The sequence below is a fragment of the Panthera tigris genome, chromosome A2, assembly GCF_018350195.1.
Source record: "Panthera tigris isolate Pti1 chromosome A2, P.tigris_Pti1_mat1.1, whole genome shotgun sequence".
NCBI classification, from domain to species: Eukaryota; Metazoa; Chordata; class Mammalia; order Carnivora; family Felidae; genus Panthera; species Panthera tigris.
Window position 1 is genome coordinate 128,487,986 of NC_056661.1, and position 19,808 is coordinate 128,507,793.

At 37.2% G+C, this 19,808-nt stretch overlaps 2 protein-coding genes across 8 annotated transcripts in view; one reads left to right on the top strand and one right to left on the bottom strand.

The window, feature by feature from the left end:
- Window positions 1-19,808, bottom strand: part of IMMP2L (inner mitochondrial membrane peptidase subunit 2) — an 881,848-nt gene that overhangs the window by 156,338 nt on the left and 705,702 nt on the right. For 6 of the 7 annotated variants that reach the window (XM_042970161.1, XM_042970156.1, XM_042970165.1 and 3 more), the window contains one exon: window positions 903-1,667. The exons of the other annotated variant lie outside the window; for it this stretch is intronic. In XM_042970161.1, the coding sequence (XP_042826095.1) occupies window positions 1,536-1,667 (132 nt within the window). In that variant the 3' untranslated portion in view covers window positions 903-1,535. Of the gene's footprint in view, window positions 1-902; window positions 1,668-19,808 lie in introns of those variants that run through there. 7 annotated transcript variants of the gene reach the window in all.
- Window positions 12,666-13,409, top strand: LOC122236484 (putative lipoyltransferase 2, mitochondrial). Its single transcript, XM_042977454.1, has one exon. It carries the CDS (start codon window positions 12,666-12,668, stop codon window positions 13,341-13,343), a length of 678 nt encoding a protein of 225 aa, XP_042833388.1. The 3' UTR covers window positions 13,344-13,409.

The window sequence follows — 19,808 nt, forward strand, 5'->3', positions numbered from 1 at the left end:
TAAGGAAAATGATAATATTAAATCCTCAGCTTTTTCAGAAGTTCAACTTTAGAAAGTCCCTTTAAAGCAATGGCCATTTCTGTGCTTTTTTAATAAAATAACTTAGGCATTATCCATTGTGTTTTATGTTAGAGAATGCCAAACAGACCCATATGATACATTTCTTCTAGATTTCAACTGTGGCTAGAGTTGCCACTTCATGTCTATCCCTGTCCCTGCCTCTGGTTTTATTCGGCCAGCAATGATTTTGTTACAGTTTGAATTCCTTTGGATGGGACAAAAAGAAGCTGTACAATTCTCTTTGGTTCACACCCAGACTCTTCTCTCATTCATCCACCAGCTTGGGCCCTGAGGGCCCTTAAATAAATATGAAAGCTCTCTTTAGTTAAACACTGAGGTCAAGATAAAGTAAAATATTTTCTTTTTTGCTTTGGCTGCCAATAACTTCAGAATTCAGCTCAGTGCTCATCTACATTAATAAATCCATTTGAAGTTGCTTCTAACTCCTTTCTCCTTATAATTTCATTGTTCTGAATTTCTTTCAAATTTTCTAGTTTTTTTACTGCAATTTATTTTTAAAGGTTTCTCAAATCTTCTTTATAAATAATAAATAAATCTTACTTGTAATTTTAAAATAGGGCTTATACAGAAATATACTAGATGTATGTTTCCTGCTTTAGTATAGGTCTCTCCCATTTTAGCACAGCTCTCTATAATTTAAGAAATGGCTGCTGGATATAAATCAGAACTCATCTATCATATTAATACAAAAATTTAAGTGGGATTTAATCCTACATACACATTACGTACTAAAGGAGATCAGAACATGTCACCCAAAAGACACTGCTTTGGCATATTGATTATTTTGAGCTGAGGGCACTGCAAAGACCACAGATGCAGGAAGAGCTCTCTGACCTCCCTCTTTGTACCCAAAACCAGGTTAACATTATCCCTTGAGATAAGTGCACTCTGTACCACGCAGAGAACATTCTTATCACTGGAAATTGGGTATCTTTGCCAAAATGGATCTATACAAACAAACCTATTAAAATAGACCTTTTCTTTCTTTAGTTTTCCCCATACAGTTCCTAGCAATGTTCCCACAATGTACTGTTCCTAACCCAAATCCATGTCTTGTCACTTCTCTACAAATTTATCATCCTTTGATTAAAAAAAAAAAACAGTATATAAGCTCTCAGTTCTAACTGCTTCTTTGAATCTTTGTTTTTCTTATTAGGACTCCCCCATGCCTATCAAAGTATTCAATGAAATTTGAAGCTTTTCTCTTGTTGATCTGCCCTATGTTAGTTTAATTCTCAGGCCCAGTGACAGAACCTAAGAGGATGGAAGGAGTATTTTCCTCCTCTATAATATGCATATAAATTAGCCCAAATTAGTCCTGCAAGGAAGTGTCTAATCACTGTTCTTGCAACCAATCATAAGAGAGACCGATAACAGAATAGAAGACAACTGTGGAAGGGAAGAAAGCTTTATCTTGCTTCTGTGTCACCAGTATAACATTTTGGAACAAAGAATTACAACATCTGTAGTTTGATGTTTATTATATAGTTGAAAACTTGTGAGTTCCAGCCAGGTTGAGGAAGAGAAAATTGTAGAATGTGACAGCACAGGGCATGAAAGTAGACTATGGTTGTGGTTTCCTCCTGCTACAAAACAAAAACAAAAACAAAAACAAAAACAAAAACTGTAGAACTTAATAAAAACTTTACAGAAAGCACTAGAAGAATAAATTAGAGTCAGCGATGGTGATTTCAGAGACCCTAATGTTATGGAGCAAAGCAGAACCTGGTTCCATGACATAGGTGCCTTTTGCTACCTAGTAGTAGGCCACACACTTAAGAGGTAACCAGTCAGCCTCAAGGAACAGACTAGAGACAATTAGTGAGAGGCATCTGTAGGGGTGGGCTTCAGGTGGAAGCACTCACTTGGAAATTTCTTCCTGGATATGGACATGTTATCTGGGCTCATAATGCCAACATCAGAGTACCTTGGGAAGGAATAAGTATTTAAAACAGGCAATGAATCACCTCTAGCACACAGTATTTCCTTCACAAAAGAGAAACGAAACAAATTCTTATTGCAAAAGGATCAAAAAAGCTATAGCCCAGGACCCAGTTTAGGGAACATAATGTAAGAATGTGCCTGCACAGTAGTAGTATGACTATCTATCATTGACTGCTGAAGAATAAGGGTGTTTATTTCCTGAGACAAAAGGTCTGATCACTATTTAATATGGGGTATGGCAGAGCTTTCTATAGACTGTGAAAATTTTTGTCCTAAGAAGTCTCAGATTATCAAATAAAGACTCTTAGAAAAATGCCAAGGAGTTAAGTGCCTCTGGCTCATCAGCCTGTTCTCCCCAAATATGTAGAGAACCCTGGGGCCAACGACAACCAGAAACCAAAGAAAATGACCAGAGGTAGCAAAGCCAGAAAAATTAAGCTATTCGACTACAAATTTCAAATTATTTCTCCAATGACATTCTTGCCTTTGTTCCTAAAGATAATTTTGTGCTAAACTTAGTAGCTGTTTTTCTTTTCCTAAATCATTTTTCCTTTCTTTGTGAATTCAACTGGGTAAGAATGAGATCTATTATTTTTGCGTATATGAAACCATATTGAATAAATGCTAAATAATAGAAGATTAGAAGTCTTTTCATAACCCTATTTGTTATTCTCATGGTCTATTTTCTCTTGTTCTTTTCATTTAACAAATCTTTCTTTAAATGCTTCACATTGGGGGGTTACTATCTACCCTGGTGGGTCATTGACTTTGTAGAGCATGGCATATGCTGAATTGAACACTGTAATTACATTTAGACCTGGGGCAACACCCAATTGTTATTCTCATGTGTATCTGGAAGCACCTACAAATGACATATATTAATGAATTACAGATCCTGTGGTGAGTTAATAGGATAACAAGTCTCAGTCAGTATTGCATAAAGTGGGGTGGGGAGAAGCTGAGCTCTTTGTAAATATATGACCTGGTGGGATGGAAGTCCTCTAGAAGCAGTGAAGAAACTGTATTCTCATTGTTCTGTCAACCTACTCAATTCATACGTTCCAGCTGGTTGTTTCCCTGAATTTCTCTCAGGGTAAGGCCTGAATTTACAAGTATTGTTATAATTTGGGGAGAGGAGGTACATGCATAAACACACATGGCAAATTCTCTCACGCATCGTAAATTATTGAAAATCCCCTTAAAAACCTCTATGATGCTAGGCCTTCTGTTTATTGTCCTTGTATTTCAGGTGGCTGATATGGTATAATGAAACATAAAGAATTAATGAAATTCTATTTTGTTTTATCCATCAAATTGGAAAAAATGGAAGAGATGGATAACATCCACTACACGTAAAGATACCTAGGGATTCAGGGAAACTCTCATTTAATGCTAATGGCCATGTTCACCACTACAACCTTCCTGCAAAGCAGTATGGTAATATACACTACAATTTAAAGGTACATACCTTTTGAATCAGCAATCCCATGTTGGGGGATACTTTTGTACATTTTTAAAGGAGCATACATTAAGGATCCGTGTATAAAATTATTTGCTTCAGTACTGTTAGTAGTGGCACAAAACCAGAAACAACCTGAATGTTCATTGTAGAGGAATGATTAAATAGGATACATCCACATGGAATATTATACAGCTATTAAAAAGAAGGAGGTAGATCTATAGGTATGGGCATCTAGAGAAAGTCTATGATACACTACATTTAAAAAGACAAGTTACAGAATATATTTTATAGTATCATTCCAGTTTAGGAAGTAGAGGGAGAAAGGGTGGAGAGTGAGATGGGGGCAAAGGAAAGAGGTGAGTGCAGGGAAAACACAAAAATCTATTTATATGTGTGTCTAGCTTTATATCAGCACAGAGAAGGAATGCTATGCTGCAGGGAACCACCTAACACTCGTCATTCACAGGAACAACACAGGAGGGGGGATGGTGAAGTTGTAAATGTTTAATACAGCTCTGTAGGGTTTTATTTGGTTACAGAGAACGTGAATAACCTTTGTTGTCTTTGTCTAAAAATAGCAATAATATAATCTGAAAAAGGGTGATTCAGACCATGTAGGAACCCCCAACTACTTGGTAAGATGGAACCAATTTTTAGTTCAATGAAGCTTTAAGATGACTGGAGTGGACTTGAGGGTAGAGACTAAAAGGTGCTTTCCTTTCCAGCAGGAAGTCCAGCATTGTCTGGACATGAAAAGACCTGGAAGGCCTGGCCAACAGAGTCTTCAATTTGTACCTGTGAATTCCAACTTATAGGTTAGGGAAGACTTCTGTTGACAGGCTGCTTCTGGACCTAGACTAAGGGCACTCAGATTGTTTCTGCATAATAAATCTCTGAAATAATTAAATGCCACTGTTCTTCCAGGACAAGCCTTGGCTTAGGATATATGCTTATTGTCTTAGGTAGAAATGGTGCTTAGAATTTTTAATACACTAGTTCTTAGCCCCTTAAATAATCAGGTTCAGTCAGTAGCTAAGGGGGCCTTTAATCATATACTCCTAGAGAATCCTTGAACATGCATTCCAAATAAATATAAATTTATTTATAAACAATATATATGTTCTCCTGTCAATCAATTATTTAAGTAGGCTCTACACCCAATGTAGGGCTTGACCTCACGACCCTGAGATCAAGAGTCACCTGTTCCACTGGCTGAGCCAGCCATGCACCCCTGTCAATCAAGAATTTGACTTAATATTTAATGAAGAGAAATAGTATTTTATTATTTTTTCTTAATGCATCTCCAATGGATTGTTCTTTGTATTTTTTGTGAAATGTTTATTCCTCTTTAATATCTATGGTTTTACAGGTCCTAATAATTTGTTTACTGACTCCACTTACACGTTCTATTAGAAACATTGAACAGTTAGTTTGAGTCAGAAAAATATATCACAGGGATAAATCTCTGACTGCCATTCAATTGTGGATCTTAACGTAGCCTTAAATGTTTTGAGAACTAACTACTGATTTTATTTCCCAAGAATACTCCACATTTAGATCTATTAAGATGTCCTGATATAACAACACAATCACTATCACTGCATTCTTCAGAGATCAGGTCTACTGTGGTTCAACATTTCTGTCAGTGCTGTTGTTTGGCCTTGAAATCCCTTGATTTAAACCATCTTAATATATGAAAATCCAGACTTAAAAAATAAATTAGGAGATGATGATTCACATTAAAGAGATTTTTTTTCTTCAGTGAAGAAAAGATCTCGGATTTTTCTAAATAACTAACTCCATTAGTTATTTGAAAATTATGCTATTTATATATATTAGTTATGGACAGATATCAGTAGAAACATCATTCATTAGGGCTTAGAAATAAGTTTAGCTAATCAAAACAAAAACAAAAAATCTGTTAGACTAATCCAGCTTATGCTGAAAGATTAATTTATTTTCAACATAAGTGAATACAAATGTCATTTTCTGTTGACCTGGGTGCTGATTTATCAGAAATCACATTTATGACAACAAAGATCAGTTCCTACAAGAGTATGTTGGGCATGTCTCCCCGGCCTTCTACCTCTTCCGATGGCTATCTCCTTACTCAAGTACTCAAATATATATATGCCCAAATTAATGGTTTGAGAAAGTACAATAAAATTTATTTAAGCACTTAATGTCCCTGTCCTATCAACCTATCAACCTATATCAAGCAAATATATTTTAGTTAAGTTGAAACATTGAAAGACTTCACCATTAATTCAACATCCGCTAAGCTAGATATTTTGTTTGCATACATATCTCTCTCCCTTATATCCACGCCTTCTCCGCCTTTCTTCATCTTGCCCTGTGCTTGCAGCTGCAGACTTTGATGGATTGTATTGCCTGACTTCCTTGTCCCTGGCTTTTGTTTGGGCTTAACCAATAGCCAGCCAATGAAAAGCAGTGGGAAGGTGAGTAAAGGCGAGTAAGGCTCCTCTAAAGGCCACAGCTCTTGCCAGCAGTTCTCTCCTCTAGATACCACCTGAGCTACAACTCTTTCAGATCTCTCCCCACTTTTGCCCCTCAGACCAACGCGTGGTAATATCTCCCTGCTATTGCTGCCCCAGTAATGCTTCACTGTCCTGTTGTTCCCCTTACCTTGCTCACTGCTTTGTAAATAACCCCCTTATTAAACACTCCACAATTACACCCACTAAGCATGCCATCTATTTCCTTATGGATCCTGACCATACACATATATATATGCAAAAAAAATCGACTAAGGGCTCCATAACCCATAAAAATAAATTAGAAATTGATTCACTCTCAAACAGTTCATAATCTGGTATAGGAGATAACCGTGGTTCATCTGATATCATTGGCTAAGGTCTTTTTAGATACATTTGAGAAGGTGATAGTACTGTCACATTAATGTAGGTTATAAAAAAGACTGGTAGAACATTCCATGGGATGACTTGTTACCTATAGGCTGGATTGGAATAATTTAAGTTTACATACGACAGGATGAAACTGTACGTAGACACCCTTTAACCAGACTTTAAAATCTCTTCAGAATGCAATGTGGTTTTGAAAGAGTAATTAAAAGCTATGTGCCTTGCCCCAAATAATTTCATACTTATTTTATGAAAAAATTCTTGCTTATTTTCTATATGCAATATTTGTTTTCTTTTAGACTGTTGCATACAAGGCCACATATAAAAGATGCTGCCATAGAATTTTTAAAATCATCTGGAATTTAAAAAATTATACATTTTAGCAATTTGGTAGGGATGCACTCAATTTTGATACTAATTTAGTTGTAGCAAACCACTGGCTGTGTTCTAGTAGTAAAAGACACTAAGCTTTCAAACAAAGAGGACACTACTTAATGGTGTTCATTTAACTCAAGGGTCCTTTCCATACACAGGAAAAAGTAGCACATTTACATTTACAGTAAGCGTTAGATTTTAAAGCTGTAGTGGTAAATTAGATGGGTTAACAAGTATATAATACACAACTCTCAAAAGAACATAAAATTTAAAAATTTTAATTGACATTAATATGTTATCAATATATAAACAATAGATGAGATGATTAAAAAAAAGAGATAGCTCTTATCCTTAACCTTTATAAAGGGAAATCCATACATGAAAATTAATGATAGATTACAACAAAGTAGAATAATTTCTGTATAGGTATTTATTTTTAGACTACAAGCAAGGCTAATCTGGAATCATTTAGTTTAATTGGAGTTTAGACAACTACGCCTACATGAAAATGTTCACGCTTGCTTTACAGCTTCCTGCTTGTCTTGTATAGCTTTGTCATTCATGCTGCATTTCAAATCAAATTTTACATGATGTCAATAGATATACTAAGGAATTAACAATATTGAAATACTATCACTTGAACTCTTCTTTTAAAAACTAGGGGTTAGGAGAAAATTAATGTTTAGTTGAGAGCTACTAAGCAAGAGCTGGATTATATCTGGAGCTGGCAAACAAAAGGTGCTTAAGTACTTGCAGAAGTAACTGTAAAAAAAAATTAGCATGTTACCAAATTGCCTAAGAACAGATGTAAGATTTTAAAACTTGCCTCTGTCCCAATGGCCTGGTTTTCAAAAGGGCACAAACATAAATATGTCCTAGTTAAAATAAACACTGGGTCAATAAATCTCAAATTCATAAAATACACTCAAAGCTTTGAACTGTTTAGCCTCAAGTGATACATTAGCAGTATAGACATACATTAAAAGCACTTAGCATGAAAACCATCCACTATAAAATAGGGCAGAAACACATTAAATATTCTTATCAATCTCAACTCCAAAAGGATTACAATTTAGAACATATGCAGGATCCGTTATGCAAAATGGATTCAACAGCTTCCCCAATAATTTTCTCACTATTTGGGGATTTTTTTCCCCCTACACTTCTGAATCGGCTGAACAGAAAGAACAGAAAGGAAATATTTCAATAATTTATTTTTGTTTATTTGGCTAGAATAGCAAATCATGAAACACTCACTGAACATAATTAGCTCCTCTACACTGTGATTCCAAATCTCTTTGAATACAGGGCCAGCTGACCAGATGGTGTGCTGTAACATAATGCCTTTGAAAGAGAGGCTTGAGTTCAGGTTCACAGGCCACAGGACAACAGAGGCAGATTGAGACGTGCAAGTGATATATTCAACTAGGAAGAATTGGGCTTGCCAAGTGCTGCCGTACCCTGCTGCCAAAGGGCAAATCAAATGCCATCTTCCTCATGCCCCTGCTCTATCTTGGTATGTGGCTGCTTACTGTGTTTTTAACCTTTTGGGGGTGTGGGGATGGGGCAACTGTGAGAGGTCAGAGAGACAATGAGGTGAGGAATCAAGTTTCAAAAAACTGGTTTCCAAACTACTCATATCCTGCTCTGCTGAGAAAAGAATACGTGGACATTTGCACAATGATAGGCCATTCCTCTAAATTACCTTGTATACAAAGGGATTTTCTTAGAAATCTTATATTGCTCTTAATTAATGAGACTGATTGGTTAGCAGTCTGCCTTATGACTAACTCTGACAGAGCTTAATGGAAGAGAAGCTTAATTGCAGAAAAGCAATGGAAGAAATTCATTAGAGAAGTCTTGAAACCTGAAAATTATGGGCAAAGCAGGCTACCCAAATGGAAATTGAGCAATTTAAGATGTCTTAATTAGATTTAAAACCAGAGCTTAGAAAAACTAAATTAGCTCTATCGAATCAGATAAAAAAAAATCTAAGATAAAATGCACGGTTATTATTGGATTACTCAAGATAGTCTGCATAGCATTGTGCTAGCGATTGTACAAGTTAGCCTTTATGAGGACTAATAACAACAACAACAAGACAAAGAAGATAGTAAGCAAGAACTGTAAACAGTATTGCATTTATTCGTAATCTCACAGTATAGATTTTAAGATGTTTTAATAACTGCCCGTGCCAAAGTATCATTAAAAAAAATAGCAAAGAAAAGCTTAACTTCAACTCTGTTGGGCAAAAAAAAGAAAAAAAATAGAAGGAACAAAACAAATATCCCAATTTATTATTCATTTGAGAGTTAAAATCTACACAAAACCATTGTGATTCAAAAGTGGTAATGGTATGGGTATTGAGAGAGCCAGTCAAACAGTCAACAGAACATTACTTTACTAGATAAGTATGGGAGATCAGGATTAAAAATAAAGGGAGAGGAGAAGAAGAGAAAAATATCTACAGTACATACAATCCTAAAGCTTGTCACTCAGTCATTCATATTCACTGGACAAGTAAGTCTCAGACACCATGCTGAGAATACATTTTACAACAAAATACTGAAGGTCCCTGCTGTAACGGAAAATAAAGGCTAGTAAAGAAGATAGGCATTAAACAAATAACATAGATAAATACAAATTACACATGGAAATGAGCACCATAAAATGTGTAAAGTCACCAGTTTAAGGTGATACTAAGGAAATGTGATTTGAATGAGGGCCTGGATGTGGAAGTGATATTCAAGCCAAGACCTGAAGTTGAGGGAGGGAACAACTGATCATTCCCAAGGGAAGAATACCCTTTACAGGGGGCAGCCCTGGTGGAGGCCCCACCTACTTGAGGCAGGAAGGGTGGTCAGGGTGGCTGAGGCATGCTACGTGAGGTGCATGAGGGGAGGGTGAGGAGAGATGAGCCCAAAGAAGAACAAAGGGGCTGTAGGCCAATAAAGATTGTGGATTTCATGCCAAGTTTTAGGGTCTATGGGAAGCATGGAGCCTTTGGATGGGTTTAAGCAGAAAGTTGACATGATTTGATGTACATTTTTAAAAGATTGCTGTCACTGCTGCTGAGACAACAGTATCACAAGGTAGAGGTCCCTGGATTCCCAGAGCACACTGGTTAGTGGATTCATTTACATTCATTTGAGAAACATTTTTCAACATCAGTTGTTTGCCAGTTCCACTGAAGAAGAGAGAAATGCAAAGATCAATAAGGCTTAAGATTTTGCTTTCAGGAAATGTAACAAATAATTAAATAAATATGATTAGAGGTAAACATGTATTTAAAGGTATGTACAAAAGGCAAAGGGAGACCAGGGAAAAACTTCACAGAAGTGATAAACTTTGAGCTGGGTCTTGTAAGGCCATAAGAGAGGAAAAATACTCCAGGAAATGGCAAAATGATGGAGCCATAAAAGAATATGGAATGGAATAGAGACAAAAAGTTTAGCAATGCTGGATCTAGACAAAAGTAAAGAAAAAAAGGCTGGGAAACAACTGGATGGGGGTATTTTAGATGCTAAGGGATTTGAACATTATCCCATGGCCAATGAGGAAACTATTCAATGAATTCAAGCCAGATGAGAAAATGCATTTTAGAAAGATAATTCTAGATCCATGTGTAAGCCTGATGGATGAGGAAGGCATTAGTGGCAAAAGGGATAATTGAGAAATTTTTGCAGAGGTCCAGAGAAGAGATGCTGCTACAGACTGTTTGTGTGCCTCCAAAATTCATGCGAAATCTAATCCCCGATTATGACAAGATGGGTAGTAGAAGGTGGGTTCTTTGGGAAGTGATTAGGTCATGAGGGGGGAGCCCTCATGAATGAGGTTAGTGCCCTTATAAGAAGAGGTGGGAGAGACAACTAGTTCTTTTTCCAGCACGTAAGGACACATCAAGAAGTTGGCAGTGTAAAGCCTGAAGTTGGTTCTCACCAGACCCCAAGCACAGCAAGCAGCATACTTGGTCTCAGATTTTCAGCCTCCAGAACTGTCAGAAATACAATTGTCTTATTTTTAAGTCACCCAGTCTACATTATCTTGTTATAGCAGCCTAAGCTGACTGAGACAGTAAAGGCATTACCTAAGGGAGAGTATGGAGGTGGCAAGGATGGACAGGATTGCTCTTCTAATTCCTTCACATTTCTAACTTTCCTTCTCCTACGATGAACCTGTAGCTAGAAATTTTGCAGGAGAGCCACGAGGTTCTGTGACCTGCACACCAAGGGCAACGTAAGAGCACCTGGAGATGATATGTAATAAGGAGGAATGGAAGAGGGGTCCCAGAAAAGGAGACGAGGGACCCTGCAGCACGAATTTCCTGCCTTCCTCATTTTGTCTACAAAATTGGATGGCTTCAGCTTCTATCTGCAAACTCTCATCAGCAGAGATTTGAAAGTGGCATGTGTCATAACTTTCTTATTTCAACCTGAAATACAAGAGAGCAGCTGCTTTTGTGCCAGAGTGTGCTCAGACTTCTCTCTCTCACCTTCCTTTCCCCTCCCTCCTTCATTCATTTATTATCTACTTGCAGATCTGTCTTCTTCAGCACCTAGCACAGTACTTAGCAGGTAGTAGACAGTGAATTAATACTGGTTTATGTTTATTTATGAAGATAGTAGTTGATGAATGAATGAATGGAAATACATGTTAGTTGTTCATTTTTCTTTCAGTCCAAGAACTTCTGAAAATTCTGCTCCCCAATCCCCAGATTCTTATTCAATTATCTAGGGTGGGGCCTGGTCATCAGTATTTTTGGAATACTCTCAGGTCATTTTCCTCTGCAGTCAGGTTAAGAACACCTGTCCTATAAGCTGACTGTTATATCACATTGTCAAGTATTGCGTTTTTATATCTCTCACAACACAGGCACAAATATGTTTGGCATACGCACTAAGGAAATGCTGGTTGAATGGTACTGATGTTGTTTAAAAATCAAACCATACACATTCTAGTAAATTAAAATTATAGGATTTTTCCAGTAAGGTTTAGAAAAACTTAGGCTATCATACATTAGAAAGATTTTTTGAAAAGCTTTTAAAAATGTACAGCATGGATGTGGGGACATGTAATTTAATATATGCAAAGCAATTGATTTTCTGTTTCTATTTCTGCACTAGCATTTTATATTTTATTTTAAATATATTTCTTTTAGTCTGATTATAATAAATGTAATACATGCTCATTTGAAAAAAGAATTCAGATAATACAGAAAGTATAAAGAGTAAAGTAAAACTCATTCCTTTATTTAATCACTTCGAAATACTTTGCCATATATGTTTTACGATTATGTCCCTTTGTAATAGGGCAATGAATGAGTCTTGGCCCAGAATTAATGAGCAGGGCTGAAATTAATGAAAGAGATGCTAAGCTCCCAAAGGCAGGTCTACCCTGTAGCCAAGGAAAAAGCAAAAATCACAGAAAGGGCTAAAAGAACTGTAAGACTCAAAGACTAGAATGGAGGAAACTAAAATGTGTATTACCAAGGGAAAGAAGCCCATTTGAAAAGCTGCAAACTGACTGATGCTAGCTGCATGTGACAAGATGTTCATCCTGACAAAAAAATCAAACAGAAACTAGGAAAACAAAAAAGATTTATTTTTCATTTGCCTATTAGATTGGCAGTAATTGGGATACTAATTAAGTCTAGAGTATGAGATTAAGTTTTCTTTTTGATTCCTTGGTAAAGTATAAATGTGTATACATTTTTTTAGAGGGAAAAGAAGTAATATTTGTCAATTGACAATAGCATTTAAATATATATATGTGTGTGTATATATATATGTGTATATACACACATATATACATATATATACACATATATACACATATATGTATATATATTTGTCAATTGACAATAGCATTTAAATATATATATGTGTGTGTATATATATGTGTGTATATGTATATGCGCATATATGTATGTGCGGCTAAATCGGCTGCCCTACGCGGAGCTGCTGGCCCTGCAGGAGCGCTGGTTGCGACGGCTGCAGGCCGAACCAGGCAGTGAGGCCCTGTCGGCGGCTGAGGCGGGCGCGCTCCTGCTCTGCGAGCCCGCGGGGCCCGTATACACATCTGGGCTGCGCGGCGGCCTGACGCCGGAGGAAACGGCGCGGCTGCGGGCCTTGGGCGCCGAGGTACGCGCCACAGGCCGCGGTGGCCTGGCCACTTTCCATGGGCCGGGCCAGCTGCTCTGCCACTCGGTGCTAGATCTGCGACGCCTGGGCCTGCGCCTGCGCACCCACGTGGCTGCGCTGGAGTCGTGCGCGGTGCGAGTGTGCGAGCTCCAGGGCTTGCACGGAGCCCGCGCGCGGCCCCCACCCTACACCGGCGTCTGGCTGGGGGAGCGCAAAGTCTGCGCGATCGGAGTCCGCTGTGGAAGGCACATCACGTCCCACGGCCTGGCTCTGAACTGTTCTACAGACCTCGTGTGGTTTGAGCACATCGTCCCCTGCGGGCTGGTTGGGACAGGCGTCACCTCTCTGAGTGAGGAACTCCAAAGGCACGTCAGTGTGGATGAAGTAATACCACCTTTCCTTGAGGCCTTTAGGGAGACCTACAAATGCACATTTATCTCAGAGGACAGCCCCAACTAAAGGATGTTCATGTTATCACAGCTGGGAGGTTGTGCTTGAAAAGCACCAAGCCTGACTTGGAGTCACGGAAACCCAGATTCTAAACCTGGCCCTGTCATTCACTCACCATGAGACTATGAACAAATTATGAGCCCTTAGCATTGTTTCCAAAAAAAAAAAAAAAAAAAAAAAAAAAAAAAAAATTCATTTGCCTATTAGATTGGCAGTAATTGGGATACTAATTAAGTCTAGAGTATGAGATTAAGTTTTCTTTTTGATTCCTTGGTAAAGTATAAATGTGTATACATTTTTTTAGAGGGAAAAGAAGTAATATTTGTCAATTGACAATAGCATTTAAATATATATAGTGTGTGTATATATATATGTGTATATACACACATATATACATATATACACATATATACACATATATGTATATATATATATATTCAATGATCTTGAGACTGCAATTCTAGAACTTATTTTAAGTATATAATTTGGGAGGTACATATAAATTTATGTAGATAGACAATCTTTCCACCAAAATTCATGACAGTAAAAAAATAAAGGTTCAACAACTTCTTATAAAGCCACTTTAGATTTACTAAGTTTAATGCAGAGGAGGAATCACCCAGGTCATGCAAGATGTGTGGAGCAATGAATGTCCAATGAGGACACTTTGACCAATGGGAGATGAGAGTCAACAGATGTATTATCCTTCCTTCATTCTTTCCTTCCTTCCTTCCTTCCTTCCTTCCTTCCTTCCTTCCTTCCTTCCTTCCTTCCTTCCTTCCTTCCTTCCTTCCTTCCTCCTTCTCCTGAGACAATGTTTTTGTTGTCTCTCAGAATACAGTTCTGCAAGACTGAGCAATCAATTGTGCTGGATACCGAGCAGTGGTCAGCTCAACGAATCATCTTCAATCTGGTTCTTCTTGGCATCCTGTCTCACTCCCTTTTTCTCTCTCTCACTTACCCCCTAGTACTGGACTAACTCATAAAGTTATGGAACAAAAGCCTTTGCCTTAAACATTGGTATATAGGAATTTCCAGGATACAAGAACAGTGGAAATTCTAAATGCCCATCATTAGGCATTGAAACTATGTAGAAGTTAAAAAGGATAAGATACTTTCATTTATATTCATATGTGTGGCAGGCTGAATTTTCCAAAAATGGCCTAGCAATGTTTCATTTTCACATTCTCTTCCAGAATCTTGCCACTATCCTATTAAGAGTTAGAGTCTACTTCCTGTACCCTTGAACCTAAGCAGGCCTTTGTGAGTGACCGACTGACAAAATCCAGAGAGGCTGACACAGTGTGGCTTCTGAGGCTATTACATTAATGGTCATACAACTTCCACCTGGTTCTGTCTCTCAAGACACTTGCCTTTTGAACACAGCTACCATTTTGTGAAGAAACAATTATGTCAGAAACTGTGAAGGGTCTGAGATTTTACCTATTTGCAAGTAAATGATTTAGACTGTCACTGTATGTATGTATGTATGGATGGATGGATGGATGGATGGATATGGAGACATACATATGCACATATATATAATATTATGAATATTATCTGATACACACACACATAGGGACATACAGAAAGCATGAGGCATCTGGATTAAAGGCAAAAACTGTGACTCACAGCAAAAGCAGAAATCAGAGCAACATCTTGCATGAGTTTCTCAAGCCCCAGTCCCACTTGGCAGGATGACACAATAATGGCCAGATGGCACCTGCATATGCAGTGGGGTGTATTATAGGATAGAAACCCTCAAATTCAGAAACTCTGATCTTATATAGAGCTGCTGGTGATGTGCCAATCCTCCCTCCAGGAGAGAGATATTGGCCTTCTCTCTATCCTGGAACATAAGCCAATCTTCTGGAGAGAGAAGGACAAGTTTTTATATTTACTACACTGACTATCTCCAGAGAGGGAGATGTCTCCAAGCTTCACCACCTCCTGGAATATCTCTTTATAAAAACAGTTCTAAATGGGCTGTTATTATCTATGTTCAGAGGACCAGGGTCATGTACAGACATGAGATATTCATGGATAATTGTCTCCCAGGCCATGTGGAGGGCCCAGGTGGAGACATTCCATGGACAGGCAGAGCCAAGAGCCAGTATCAATTGCAAGGTACATGAATGAAGAAATTTTTCACTTGTCAGCCTCTAGACTTTGAGCCATTCCAGCTGATACGGGGTGAAGCAGAAATGGGCTGTCCCTGGTGAGGCTTACCCAAGACTAAGGATGCTACTGTTGTTTTTAAGCCACTACATCTTGAGGTGGTTTGTTATGCAGCAAGAGATTACTGGAACAAGGGAAAATGTCCATGACAAATTCAACTACATGACCAGTTGCAGAACGGAATGTATAACTTTGTTTCATTGAAGACATATATCTATGTACAGACACAGAAACGGAAAGCAGACAAAAACAAACACAAAAATATTATGATGATATACCCAAATGGTCATTCTGGTGGGACTTGAGATTTCTATTTTGTACATATATGTGTTAATTAATTTTTAAAAAAGACATGTATTAAGTTTTATCAGAAAAAAAGATTTTGGCTTTTATAAAACAATATATATATACACCTTCATCTATGGATTGTGTGCTCGTAAGTTTTTAGTCTTCCTTATATTTTCTTCCCCCGCCCCCAAGTTTCTATAAAGAGTAGGCATTGAGTACATATATAGTGATGTGAGGTAATTAGGATAGCAGTGGGAATGCTTTCAGACAGTAAAAGCTGGTTTCTTTTAAAGTAGAAACGTCAGGCCATTTTTCTAGAGTCTTGGTTACCATGTGAGATGATAGGACCTTTAGAGGACTTTTAAAGAAGAAAGTGCTCTCCGATATATGAAGATAGATAGCACCTGTTCTATTAGTATTTTAAAGCTGGATCTTGACTATCATGTTCCTATTTTTCTCTCTAGAAGTACCTGTCGAGAACAGATTTAAGAAATTTTAAAAGCTGAAATTATAATTGTTAAAGATAAAATGCTAGATACAATAACTTCATATAGCAATTTTTCATAAAATAAAAATGTAATTAAAGAGAATTTAAAGCAAAATAGTCAATAACGACTATTTATGTAGGTTATCCAGCAAACCTGTAGTTTATTAGATAATGTACTTTATTTTTTAATGTTTATTTATTTATTTTTGAGAGAGAGACACACACAGAGAGAGAGAGAGAGAGAGAGAGTGTGTGTGTGCATGTGTGCGCGCACACGAGCAGGAGAGGGACAGAGAGAATCCCAAACAGACTCACGGTGTCAGCACAGAGAGGGACAGGGGGCTCAGTCTCACAAACCGTGAGGTCATGACCTTATCTGAAATCAAGGGTTGGACATTTAACTGACAGTGTCACCTAGGCACCCTGGACAATGTAATTTATTTTGAAACAGCCAAAGAAATGATAACTTCTATAGTAAATAATAACAAAGTCTATCGATTTTAGTACATATTATAAGTGCTGTTCTAACATTAGGCAGAATTATCTTCCTGTTTAATGGTGTGACTCACTGGGACACCTGGCTGTCTCAGTCAGTAGAACATGTAACTCTTGATCTCTGGGTCATGAGTTTAAGCCACACGTTGGGTATAGAGCTTACTTAAAAAAAATAATAATAAAATGTATGTAAAAAAGTGTAATATTATTTACTAAGAATATTAGCAAATCAAAATGAAAACAAAATAATATATTTCTTATGATAAGTAGTCCCAAACTCTTTTTTTTTATTTTTAAAAAAATTTTTTTTAACATTTTTTAATTTATTTTTGAGACAGGAAGAGACAGAGCATGAACAGGGGAGGGTCAGAGAGAGGGATACGCAGAATCTGAAACAGGCTCCAGGCTCTGAGCTGTCAGCACAGAGCCCGACGCAGGGCTCGAACTCACAGACAGCGAGATCATGACCTGAGCCGAAGTCGGCCGCTTAACCAACTGAGCCACCCAGGTGCCCCAAGTAGTCCCAAATTCTTAAAACTAACTAGTGTTACTTATTAGTACATGCATATGTATTTTAAACATATGCATTCTAATATTTTACAAGTATATAATACTACCATAAATTTATAAAGAAATAATTAACTACCTACTTTTCTACTTAGCACACTTACATTTTTTTTAATTTGACAATTGTTATGTGTCAGCAAGAAACAAAGAATAAATTTAATATTACACTCACTATGCTTTATTAAATCCCTCTGGAATGAACCCTGGGGAACAGTAACAGTGAACACATATTTACTCTGGATAATTTTAGAAAATCCACAGGAAAGAACTATGTAGTCTTTGTTACTATTAATGTAAAATACTAGTCTTTAAAATTGTTATACATTAAGGTTCATTTGTCAAAATAATACAAACATGCTGTTTGCTCCTCCATCCTAAATATGTTATAACTTGAAAAGTGCAGAAACTTAAAACATTACTGAATATGACACGAAAGTAGACCTTGAATTCCATGACAAATCATTAGTCTGTTCAAATTAAATAAAAGATGACACTAAGATTCCAAGATTATCATTACTTTAAAAAATATATCTAAGCCACAGACACTCTACAGACCAATACATAAGGATCAGCTAAAGGGGCTTTTATCAAAAGATCAGACCTCAAACTGCATGCCACATTCTTGAAATAAAGTGGTTTGTCTGAGTCTCTAGAACTGTTAGGTCACTCAGACTGTTCCTATCAGGCTGCAGTGTTCTGGAATCAGTGACTATCCACATACAGCTTTGTATTGCCAGTGTTTAGACCATGCCTGATACATAGCAAGTCTAAAACAAATATCAGCTCTTGAATACAGACCAAAAAATGTAAGGTTTCTGGAGTTGTTGGCTTTTTCCTCTTAAAAAAAAAATCTGTCATATTCCAAAACCATGTTAATAATGAATCCCATGAAAGGATGGTTACATTTTTTTAAGGCCAGTTCCATCACAATTTAAGAAAACACACCAAGATGAGAAGTCCAAAAATACTCAGCCAATTTAAGAATACACACTAAGAAGATAACAGGTGAAATACACCACTGTAATAGAGAATCAATCTTATCTTAAAAGATTACTGAAGTTTCTGCCCAAGAAGAAATTGGAACAAAAAAGATTAAATGGGTAATGAAAGTTACACAACCTAAAGCCTTGCACGCTGGACACTTCTATCGTCTCTGCAAGACTACAATGCCTAGGGTAATAGAGATCCAATGACTAGGGGATGATTTGGTTGTGCAATGCAGCATAATACCCTGTCTATCAGAAACTGGGCACTCCTGCTCCATCTCCACTGCTGCCGGCTGTCTGGCCCATAGGAAATAAACTCACTGGTCAGGCCTTCATTTCATAAGGTGCAACATGCAGAATAACTTAGTCAATCTTCCAAATGCTTCTGATTCTACACTAAGAACAAATCTGAGCAGAAGCAGACCCTGAAAAAGAAGGGAGGTCATTCCTCATGGTCCTAAAGAGAACACTTACTATCCCTTATACCCTTAGCCATCTGTCAATTTATTCAACTTGGATGATATTTCTATTTTCCCAGTCCAAGTTTATCTCTCCTCTTTCTTACAAAATCTGTCAAAACTCATCTTCTCGAAGATTCCTTGCCAAACATCTCACCTTTATTTGATCACTATAATCAGTCCCACAATTGTTCAATTAGCTATGCCACTCCTTAAAGTTAAAATTAAACAGGCACTTGTCAATCTGTGTCTTAATTTATATAGGGGCACCTCTCTGGGTAATCTCTTCACAAATTATACTTAATATAAGAGCATTAACTAATCAATCAACTCACTGCTCAAAAAATAATGTGATAGGCACAACAATGGAAAACTATGTGCTTATAGTAAAATATGTTTTAGGAAAGGTTTTGAAAATATCTGAAGTCTCAAATTGCCTTTTCCACATACTTCTTATGAGATTTGAGGTACTCATCCACTACAACAACCATTTTTCTGACTTAACATGTTTTCTTTAAAAATTAACCGCATTTATAAAACTTTCAGTAAACAACAGAACTGCATCAAAACTACCACTTAAAAACACTCATAATCAAGTCTTAAAGTAAATTAAAATTGTGGGGGGGAAGGCAGTGTAAGGGACTTTATCTTTTTAAGGCAAGAGTACTTTTTGTGTCAAAAAAGAATTTTTTTTAAGTCCTCAACTGGAAAGCATGTACAGATTCTGGAAGTTTTATAAGTATACTTAGTTAATTAACGGCAGAGTGATGTCATTTACCAAGATGGATATAAAACCCATGTTAATATCTAGAAGAGAAACCAATCACCTAGAGCATGAAGCAAGGCACCTAGAAATTAAGGCAAGACAAAAGCAGCATCCATAAGCCTAGTGATGTGTACTGGAAGTGACATTATTTTATCTGATACAAATTCATGAAAAGGGACAATCAAGCTATTTTCTCATAAGAGGTCAAAAATTATATAAGTGTCCTCTTGAGCAGCTAGCAAGACCTGG